This window comes from Sorghum bicolor, chromosome 2 (genome assembly GCF_000003195.3).
Source record: "Sorghum bicolor cultivar BTx623 chromosome 2, Sorghum_bicolor_NCBIv3, whole genome shotgun sequence".
NCBI classification, from domain to species: Eukaryota; Viridiplantae; Streptophyta; class Magnoliopsida; order Poales; family Poaceae; genus Sorghum; species Sorghum bicolor.
In genome coordinates this window covers 74,288,925-74,300,411 of record NC_012871.2, presented here as the reverse complement: position 1 = coordinate 74,300,411, position 11,487 = coordinate 74,288,925, and the positions used below count along the sequence as shown (strand labels likewise).

Sequence of the window (11,487 nt, the reverse complement as noted above, 5' to 3'; positions counted from 1 at the left end):
AGGCGGCCTCGCAGGCACGGCATGGGGCGAGCGCGCGAGGATGTCGCAGAGGGCTGCACTGCACGGTGAGCAGGCCACCGCGGACATGGGATGCGGCGAGCGCGCACTGCCATCGCGGAGGGCGGCGCGGCGAACGTGCGCAGTCGCCGAGGCTAGCTTGCGGCCAGCACGGTGGGAGGCATGTTGAGCGGTCGGCCGGCGTGGCCACACGATGCGGCGAGCGTGTGGAGCTGATACGAGTCGACGGCCGTGCAGGGGAGTTCGTGTGAAAGAAGAAACAAGACACAGACCTTGAATCGATCTTCCTCGTTGGATCTTGATTGGACGATAGATAGCATAGGGGAAGTTACAACGTGACTTTGTAAAGCAAAGTCACTGAATCTGCATCCGCTGCGGAGTCGGCTGAGTTGATGGCGTCGTTGGGCTCGCAGAAATTGATTCTGCTGACCTATGTTTTCACACGATTTTTTGTATTTGTATAAAGGTAATTATGGAGTGTCATCTTTCTGGGCAGGCGATTTAAAATATTCAATTCTATATTTTTCCAGTATAATTATTCAGAATCATAAATATTAATAATATTTTTCTATAAAAACTGACAAATTTTAGATAGTCTGACTTAAACCAAACCTAGAAAATGCATTCTTTTGAGATGGGTGTAGCAATGATCAAGATGGCATATAATAATCAAGTGAAATGTTCAAAATAACTTTAGACATCTAAAACCTTCACCAGTATTTATATTTACCTAATTTTGGCCTCTCCGCCTCAACATAATAAATTGTATGGAGATAGTTATTTAGACTTTTTTTTAAAAAAATACTCATTCCATTTCAAATTATCATTTTAAATTATAAGATGTTTTAGCTTTTTGAAGGGAGTAAAAAAGATTAAAAAAAAGGGTCAACGTGAGATAGTATTATAGGTATTGCCACACTAAATCAATATTGATTTTATTGTTAATACACCGGATTATAAGTATACATCGAAATAAGAAAAAAAAATACATTGTTTGGGGTGACATTGGAAATGCTTTCTCCCATAATATGAATTTTGGATAATAAATTTTCAATAGACCGACTAACAGATTTCATATACTCAATAAATGATATAGTTTTGTGCTCCCTTGTTCGCTTGAGCTTATAAGCCGAATCTATCGGGCATTCAGCAGTGTTTTTCTCTCACGACAAATCAGTCAACAGTACTTTTTGTTATGGCTTATCAGCCAAACGAAGCCAGAGTGTATAGCAAGTTACAAAGAGTGTATACCAAGTTACAAAGAGTGTGTTGCAGCATATTTTTTACTTATCAACCATAATTTTGCGGTCAGTGTTTTGCTCTCGCAATAAAAATCAACATCAATATTAGCATTAGCCGCTTTTACAGCCAGCCAAATACGACAGTGTGTTACAATATCTATTTTATAGTAGTGGTGGATACAAACCGCCACCCGCCGATATGTGCACAACACAACCTGAAACAAGACTTTCTTTTTAGACCGATGGATACGAGCAACGCTCTTTCATTTTTCAAGAAAGTGGTGGCCAAGAACCTATTGTATATGTACTCCAAGTCTAGATGTATGCTCATGGGAAAAAACGCTCTTTCATTTTTCAAGATAGTGGCCAAGAACCTGAAACCTATTGTATGGCCAAGAACGCTCTTTCATTTTTCAAGAAAGTAGTGGCCAAGAACCTGAAACCTATTGTATACGAGTACATGGGAAAACTTAATGACTTGCTACTAGGATTACATAAAAAGAGGAAAGTGAGGGTCATTTCGTTCAATTAAATTAATTATGGAGAAACATGGCTATTTGAATAATTGGTTCTGAGTCTCCAAGTCTAGTGTATGCTCATATTAAAGAATAATCTTTTTAGCAACATTCTCATCGATGCTAAACCACCTGTAATAACTTTATCAATCACAAGATTGGTAGGCTCATAAGTAAAGAATACAGAACAAGTTCCATGGAACCATAACTAAAAAAAAAAGCATTGAAAGAAATTCAGCCTGGCCACAAGTCAAAGCAGCATTCTTAACCCATTTTCTTTCCTAGCAAGAGTGGAGTTTGATCATCAAACTTGCACACCACTCGGGTCCAGCCGTACTCTCAGCAAGGTGCTGTGCGGATTCTCCGGCCCGGACGTCGGTTTCTTGCTCTTGATTGCATAGTAGGGTTGCAAGGCCACGCTTCAAACAACCAAGCAAAGAACTTGCGATACGTGGCAAAAGTAGTAACGGAACTTGCAATGCCCCGCTGAACTGCCGTTTGCTGATTTGTTGTAAGAGAAAAACATTGCTTAATGGATGGTAGATTCACCAAGAGGACATATCTTCCAATTTCAAATGTTGGACTGACAAAAATTAAAAAGGGCGAGGGAAAATCGTCTCACAACCTGTTTGAACATTGGAACATCAAATGATGGACATGCAAATTTTACAAAAGACAACGAATAAGCAAACAATGGCATGGTTAACGGGAGCCATGAAGAAACCATAAAGGCAATTGAACACGTATCCAACAAAATGTATTGCTGAAAGTCACAAGGACTCGGGATTCCCAAGCTCTGATATGACTATCTCCACCGATATGGAATTCGGTTAATTCAGTCTTGTACTTCAAATTAATCAATTAAAATAGAAGCTAAGGCCAATTTGATATGTAACCCCCCCCCCCCCCCACACACACACACACAAACACCCCACCACCACTTCCAAATTGCAGTTGGAAGGAAAACAACACAACCCATTCTGAAATTAAAATAGCATCCACCATCCATTAATTGAACCACTCAGAACGAACTATAAAATGGTGCTTTCTGAATGATTCATCAAACAAATGAAGTTTACATACATCTGCCCCCTTGTTTTACTTTTCCTCCTTATCTCCCCCACTAACTTCCCATGTCTCCAATAACAGAACAACTAGGGAGAAGGATCTGCCAATAACAGCGGAACAGCAAGCTGCAACTGCTGGCTGCTGCAGCAGCAGCACAAGGAACAGTGCTGCACAAGTGTTCGTTTGTAGCGGCAGCCGCAGCAGCAGCGGTAAGTAGTAGAAGCGAACAGGTTGAATAATTGCAGCGGCTTTAGTCTGGCAACAACAATTGCAGTGGCTTCAACAGGCATCAAAGAGCTGGTGAGTGGTGACTAGGCCCCTCTTATCTAAAACCCGCCCGATAATCGCCATGTACCAACATCAAAATAACATGTGTCATTCTGACATTCTGCTCTATGCAGATATAGTGTGCAAGTTTCTGTTAAACACGATGCCCTGTCTCCAGATTTGATTGATGCACAAAAAGGCCGCATATATCTCCAGAATGGCAGTGCTTTGAGGAATAAGCATGACCATATTCCTACAGCTTTGCAATATTCTCATGGTGGAAATTCAGATGCAATCACATGGGTCAGATGCAATAAGCATGACTGCATCTTTACAAAAAAAGGGAGGGGCCATAACCATTATCAACACAAATCAAACTTCCACTCACTTGTATTGCCTTTCTCAAGAAGATCTGTAGATCATGCGCTTTTACCCTATACAAGCTCCATGACCTTTCTAAAACAAGTCTATTCATCATCATTCATCAATATTATAAACCAATTTGACACTTTGATATAAATCATAACAATTCACTGACGGCAGACACAAAAGTGAATACGAAACCAACAGCCCAACACAAAAATAACAATAATATGTAATGTTAATCTTAATAAATTAATTGGAACAAATCATCTTTCTATAGGGTACCTTACTGTTCACTCAAAGCATACTGCTACCACAGTAAATAAAGGACCATGAACCTATGTTATAAAGAAAGAAGATCATAAATGAAAGCTAATATTACATGAACATATAGAACAAAAAATAAACTAGTTCCAAGCCCCAACCAGGTTAACAGTATTCTTTTATGGACGTAAAATATGCAAAAATGCCTAAGCATCTACACTAAAATCAGAGCAAGAATCCTAAAACAAAAGAAATCTCATCTTATCATGCATTAAGTCCCAGGGGTGGAGGACCTGAGCTCCTCAAGCGTTGCCTTCGCCTGATCCTGCAGCAGCTCGATCCTCTTCAAGTACACCTCCAGCTCTAAAATCCGCTGCTTCCGCCACTTCTCCCCTTCCATGGGCAACCCAAGCGGCGGCTCAGGCATTTTTGCACCGAAAGGGTTTGCTCCGACATTTATCGCTGCGCGTATCATCTCCTTAAATAGAGGAGTCAGGCAAGTCTTCTCAGCATCAGAAATTCCTGATTGAGGCGACACGACTGGCAACCTGAGAGGCTCTGAGCCATCCATGGTCACCATCACTGGCATTGGAGTCTGGGGCTGTGCTGGGAGGGAGTCATCCATCTTGACAGGCACTGACACAGACAATTGCACTGGCTGAGGGGGCTGCAACATGTTTGTGGCAGGGGCGGCGCCAGTGGCAGGGTTGAATTCCGTCACCCGCCTGCGGCGACGCTGCCGTGCAGAGGACGGGGACTTGACTTCTCCGTTGGGGCTGGTGTTGGCCGGTATCTGTGCCGCGGCGGCGGCGTCTTCATCGTCAGAGTCGGCCGAGGGATCGCGGCCGTGTTTGTTTGTGGGGCGCCAGATGTTGCGCGCAATCTCAAAGATGGCCTGCTCGTGCGGGGAGCGAAAGGTGAAGGTGGCGCCGGACTCGCGGAGGCGGGAGACGCAATTGCGGTACTTGCGCTTGAGGCGGCGGAGCTTCTCGACGAGCTGGCTCTTGGAGAAGTCGAGCTGGAGGCGGCGGCGCATGTCCTCGTAGAAGGGGTCGGTGTCGTACTGGTGCGACGCGAACGCCGTGCCGCGCGCGGCGGTGAACTCAGCGAAGCCGCGGAGGATCACGATCTCGTCCTCCTCGGTCCAGAGGCGCTGGAACAGAGGCCGCCGCTCCCCGCCGTTGCCGGAGGTCACCGGGCCGCCGCCGCTCCCGGCTGCAGGGATCGCGTGGGGCAGGCCGGTGGCGGAGGAAGTGGTGGGGTTGGGGAGGCCCGGATCGGTGGGGTCGAGGAGGTGGGCGCCGGCGAAGTCGCCGTCTTCAGAATCGCCGCCACCGCCATCCGCGTCGGGGAAGGAGATGCCGGCGGCGGCCGACGGTTCGTCGCCGGTGGGAGGCATTGGATCGGAAATGGGATTTGGAAGGGATTAGAGGTCCGGTTGCGGGATTTGAGGGAGTTCAGATCGACGGGGGTTTGGATTAGCTCTGGTTTTCCCCATTTGGGGGGTCGTCGCAAATCTCTCATCACAGTTCAGTCTCGAGCTCTTACATTTTCATACCTCCATTGTTGGGTTATTGCATGCCTACCCTTTTGTATGAAGCTCCAAAGGTCAACCTTCCTTTTCTAACGGCATGATGCGCAGTTGCGCACACATGAGCCAAGAATTTTCCACACCAGGTAAAGTGATATTTGTATTGACTAAAATAAGTTGTTAGCTGATAAAAGAAAAGTTCTAAACCTCTAATTGATTAAAATAATTCAGTTTATAAAGAATTATTAGACCAGTCTCAGTGGAGTTTTATTAGAGTTTCATGGACATTAAATATGCTGATGTGGTAATATATTAATGAAGAGAAAGATGATAAGAGTTTTATGAGAGTAGAGAGAGTTTTATGATGATAAAACTATTCTGCACTATTTCCAAAATTTAGATGTGTCGAAAACTATGTCATGAAACTCTCATTAAAAATGGTCTTAGCTACCTTTTCTCTAACTAATGCAATTTATACAAAAGTTTAGCTAATTCCAACAGATCTTAATAACACGATTTTTACTCAAGAGGGTTACTGTCATTTAAGAGAGCGAAAGCAAATATTTTTCTAGTTTGTGTTTTTTCCCGTTAGCCAAGCTTGCAACATTCCACGACTTAAATAATTACCAGGCCGATTTCAATGCCTAAATATACATGTGAATATGAGCAATAAAATAGTGTAATATATTTTTAAAAAACAAAATTTTTTGTATGGCATAATGGATAAGACGAGAAATAGAACTCTACGGTCTAGTCATCTCTTTTGCCATGTATATAATAAAAAGTGTTCTCGGTAAAATATAGCATGAAGTGTTTAGACATGTTCGGTTTGCGGCCTAAGAAGCTATGCCAAAATTTAGCTTCCCAAGTTTAGTGTCGTTCCTATGCAAAGGCAATCAAATTGCATTGATTTATGGTCACACCAAAATGTCCATATGCAATTTTTTATAGCATGACGTCTATTTGAATAATAACTGACAAATATACTCGTGAGTTGCGACAGAACATACAACTTGTTGCATAGTTTATCTAGATGATTTGCGGCTTGAAATTTATCAAATAAACGTGTGGTGCTCGGTGCTCTAACTCACTTGGACGCTTTGGCATTTATTCAATTATCGTCTGTGTATTTCAATTTATCTTGAGCCCATACTCCAAATAGTGTTTGAGATGGCATCATATGTTTTAATTTGTATTTAAATCAAACTCTACACAATATCTGCACACACACACTATTATCTTGAGATCAGACTCTAAATAGTGTTTGAGATTGCATCATGTGTTTTATTTTGTCTTTAAATCAAACTTTATAAGAGGCACACTACTTAGTCGTTCCGTTATATTTAGTCTCTCTATTTTTTTATTTTGTATTTCTTCTTTTTTGTTGAGAAATCTACTCGAAGATAAATATACTTTTAAGATGACACGTTAGCTCCATTCACCCATGAGTTATGAGTCAAAGCTCGTCGAGTCTTTTTTCTCACTCGCGCAGTGCCTAACTTTGGCCCTGGTCTAAAGTCTAAATTTAGGCCATTTATTAGTAACTATGTAGTTTATTAAATTGATAGTCTTTTACGAGATTAGCTACTTTATTATTTAGGATCTTAAGAGCTAAAATCTAGTAACTACTACTAAACTCTTTTAGACTATATGATACCTCTTTCTCGGTCCACAACCAAATTCATACGAGCATACTAAACTCTGCCAGTGAACCAAATAGTAACTGATTTTTGTAGGCTTTTTTTTGTTAATCTTTGAACGATCCACTTTGTATTCATTTTTGGTGGCAAAATATGATCACGTTTTCAATCCAACTTCAGGTTATTGGGCCAAATCAGTCTCGTTTTTGCTTTCTAACACGGTCCATCCTACAAGCCCATCAGCCCATTCTATACTCACTAAACCCTAAACCCTTTCCCCCTACGTCTCCGCGGCAACCAGAAAGGTACCCGCCTTCCCCAATTCCCCATCCCGCCGCCATGTCGTCCACGCCGCCGGCCGTCGCATCCCCCGCCTCCGAGCAAACCAAATCCAAGAAGAAGAAGAAGCACAAGTCCAAGGACATCCCCGCCACCGACCCGCCGTCGCTCGCCGAGGCCGAGGAGAAGACTGATGGCTACCTAATCAAGCCCCAGTCCCTGGTGCCGTCCCTCGACACCTCCACCTGGCCGCTCCTCCTCAAGAACTACGACCGCCTCAACGTCCGCACTGGCCACTACACCCCGCTCCCCTCAGGCCACTCACCGCTCAAGCGCCCCCTCGCCGAGCACCTCCGCTACGGCGTCATCAACCTCGACAAGCCGTCGAACCCGTCCTCCCACGAGGTGGTCGCCTGGATCAAGCGCATCCTCCGCGCCGAGAAGACCGGCCACAGCGGCACGCTCGACCCCAAGGTCACCGGTAACCTCATCGTCTGCGTGGACCGCGCCACGCGCCTTGTCAAGTCGCAGCAGGGCGCCGGCAAGGAGTACGTCTGCGTCGCCCGCTTCCACGCCGCCGTGCCGGACACCGCGCGCGTGGCACGTGCGCTAGAGGCGCTCACGGGCGCCGTGTTCCAGCGCCCGCCGCTCATCTCCGCGGTCAAGCGCCAGCTCAGGGTGCGGACCATCTACGAGAGCAAGCTCCTGGAGCACGACCCCGAGCGCCACCTCGCGGTGTTCTGGATCTCCTGCGAGGCAGGCACCTATGTGCGGACCCTGTGTGTGCACCTTGGGCTGCTCCTTGGTGTCGGCGCACATATGCAGGAGCTGCGTCGTGTCCGGTCGGGGATCCTCGGGGAGCAGGACAACATGGTGACCATGCACGACGTGATGGACGCCATGTGGTCGCTTGACAACTACAAGGACGAGTCCTACTTGAGGCGCGTCGTCATGCCACTGGAGGTACTGCTTACAAGCTACAAGAGGCTTGTCGTGAAGGATTCTGCCGTGAATGCTATCTGCTATGGTGCTAAGCTTATGATCCCTGGCCTGCTCCGGTTTGAGAATGATATCGAGACAGGGGAGGAGGTTGTTCTGATGACAACAAAGGGGGAGGCGATTGCCATAGGAATTGCCGAGATGACCACTGCTGTTATGGCAACCTGTGACCATGGTGCTGTTGCAAAGATCAAGAGGGTTGTGATGGACAGAGACACATACCCAAGGAAGTGGGGGCTTGGTCCAGTGGCACTCAAGAAGAAGAAAATGATCGCCGAGGGCCTCCTTGATAAGCATGGGAAGCCAAATGAGAAGACCCCAGCCGAGTGGCTTCGCAATGTGGAAGTGGTGCTTCCCACTGGTGGTGATGTATCGATTGCTAGCATTGCAGCTGCTCCTGAGCCAGAGAAGGTGAAGGTGGAGCAGGACGCAGTCATCCATGAAGAGGTCAAGGAGAAGAAAAAGAAGAGGCAGAAGGATGAGAACAATGACGACGATGCTTCTGTTCCGGCCAAGAAGATCAAGGTTGAGGAAGCTGCCGAGGCAGTGGAAGGGGAGAAGAGCGAGAAGAAGAAGAAGAAAAAGAAAGATAAGGGCGAATCAGAATCAGCAGACGCGGTGGAAGTGAAGGAGGCAGAGAAGGCTGATGTGGCTGATGAGAAGGGCAGCGAAAAGAAGAAGAAGAAGAAGAAGAGCAAGGAAGGAAGCGCCGCTGTGGATCCAGAGAGTGCTGAGCATGTAGATGGTGCGGGAGACGAGAAAAGTGAGAAGAAAAAGGAGAAGAAAAAGAAGAAGAGTCGAGACACAGATGAGGCAGAGTAATTAGAACTATAGTTTACAGTGGATTGTTTGGTTGTCTAATCTGTTCGAGTTGCAGGGGGAGGTGGCGGTATTTTCAATTCCATTGGAACTCTTGAATGCGGTTGGCTGTATTTTTGTTTCTGTTAGTATGAGACAATGCAATGAGTTTTGGCCTCTTCCAGGAAGATCCATTGGGTCGGTAACACTTGCTTAAGCAGCAGTTGATGCTATATTGTTGGTTTTAAAGATGTGCATCTGCTAAAGTGCTAGGAGTTAGCTTCTGATGTGCTTTTATGCCTTTGAATGTTTTGAAAACCTGAATCTATGCTCTGTTGGCTTTACATGCTTCTATTCACTGGAGGTATATTATCTAATAGATCATGGACTAGGCTAGATAGTCTCTGTTCGTGGGGGGATGCGATATGTTTTTTCAGGTGCAGATAACTGGTGTGAAAATCTTCACCTGTGCCCAGCAGAAACCATTGGACAGTCATGCTGTAAACTTGTGGTGCTACGGTACCCGTCACCTGAATTGCAGTTGTTTCTGGGCATCCGTTTGGTTTTTGCTGTTGCTCGCGGCAAGGCATGGTTCAATCCAGATTGCTGTGGCTTTGCTATGACACTGGCTGTATCCCTAAGTTGCAGGGAGAGGTGGCTGTATCACAGTATCAAGTTTGTGGTGCTGGACTTTGCTGTGGCTTCTTTTAGCTGCTTTGCTATGACACTGGCTGCCATCCCTACTGAAGTCAGCGGTCAGTCATGAGAGTTGCCTACCATCAAGCCCTTGCAAGTGTAAACCAACTGGATATAGGAGGGAGACGGATGTGGAGTAATCGGACAAGGGACTCACTCTGGGCATAATTAACCGAACAGACCGAGACCGAACTGACCGAGACCGAACTTTTCGGTCATAAATTCGGTCCCTGCTTCTAACTAACCGAACTTTATACGGTTAGTTCGGGTATAAGTGTCGGTTAACCGAACTAACCGAAATTCTCTGGTGGGAGTCCTAAACTATTTTTTTTTATCTTTTTTAAGACTTGATTGTGTGTTGTTTTTGTTGTGTCATAGTGAATTTGTGACTTGTGAGTTGTGAGATGTTGCTGTAGTTAGTATTTGAATAAGAAGAACCAAAATATTTGTATTATTTTGTATAAACATGCTGCTGAAATTTGATACAAATCTGCTAGTCCGGTTAGTTCGGTCATGACCGAGACCGAACCGAACTAACCGAGACCGAAATTGCTCGGTCTTTATTTTTTCAACTAACCGATCGGTCTTTGTTTTTTGATGACCGAACTTTCAAAATGACCGAGGAACCGATCGGTTCGGTTCGGTCAGACCGAACGCCCAGACCTAAAAGGGACGGTATCAGGGATGAACAGATCGTCTTTTTTTTTTTGACCGCGTGTAACCTTTATAACCGGCCGGTCCTAACCAACCGCAGATGTCGTTAGGCCATGTGGGGTTTCATAACCTAGTTTCCAATACATCTATATTTTGAAAACAATGTAGAAGAATTTTATCCCATGAAATTATCTCTACTTCTATAAAACTTTTATCACCTCTTTCTTTATTAATATAATGTCATATCAGTATATTTAATGTCTATGAAACTCAAATGAAACATCATTGTGACACTGGCCTTACACTCCGCCGAACCAAACACGTTAATACATGATAGGCTTGTATTAGTGGAAACCTTGAGGTCCGATGTGAATCGATACAATGCCATGCCAGTGTGCAATATGTTTTCGTTTCCGGAACCTCGATTGTTTGGGCGGGCGGTGAAGGGCCGGAGGCTGTTTGATGGGCCACGGTTGCTTTCGGCCGGCCGCAGCCCTCGGAGAACCAGGTGGTTCTCAAAAGAAAACGAAAGTCAACGAGAAGGCGAGCAGGGCCGCATCCGCATGGATGCTGCACGTCCAACAAGCTGGTCTGTTGGTGGGGTGTTCTTCCCCAAAGATGATGGGCATGGTATGGTAGTGCCCGTTGCCGCCGGGCTCTCTTGCGCTCCGTCGCTCACTTGCCCGGTCAGAAACGACGTGTCATTTTTCCCCAATATATAGCGTTGTGGTACTTAACAGAAAAAAGGTAGAGACGTACGAGTAGTAGTGAATTCAAGTACGGTAAGTTCTGACGGCGTCTCCTTGGGTATGTCCCCGCTCCATGCTATTTCTTTTTGTCTCATCCTGTTATCGTAGACTTATTTCTACTGTAAGAACTTATTTGGATGTGTACATCTCAATCCACACGTGTTAAAATGAATTGAAATATAACTAAGTTTCATTTTAATCCACTCCAACACACATAAATTGACGTGTTAAAATGAATTGAAATATAACTAAGTTTCATTTTAATCCACTCCAACACACATAAATTGAATTGGATACTCATGCATCCAAACAAGACATAAACGAGAAGTAAAACCCCCGTCTCTTTACTACATCCTCATCCTTTACCCTGCTGATTCGTACACTGCCGTTGCACATACACATCAC

At 45.1% G+C, this 11,487-nt stretch overlaps 2 protein-coding genes across 2 annotated transcripts; one reads left to right on the top strand and one right to left on the bottom strand.

The window, feature by feature from the left end:
- Positions 3,684 to 5,426, bottom strand: LOC8063531 (probable transcription factor At3g04930). The gene has a single exon (XM_002461047.2). The coding sequence runs from the start codon at positions 5,133 to 5,135 to the stop codon at positions 4,008 to 4,010; it is 1,128 nt and encodes a 375-aa protein (XP_002461092.1). The 5' UTR covers positions 5,136 to 5,426; the 3' UTR covers positions 3,684 to 4,007.
- On the top strand, positions 7,182 to 9,309 carry LOC8079384 (H/ACA ribonucleoprotein complex subunit 4). The gene has a single exon (XM_002463203.2). The coding sequence runs from the start codon at positions 7,247 to 7,249 to the stop codon at positions 9,005 to 9,007; it is 1,761 nt and encodes a 586-aa protein (XP_002463248.1). The 5' UTR covers positions 7,182 to 7,246; the 3' UTR covers positions 9,008 to 9,309.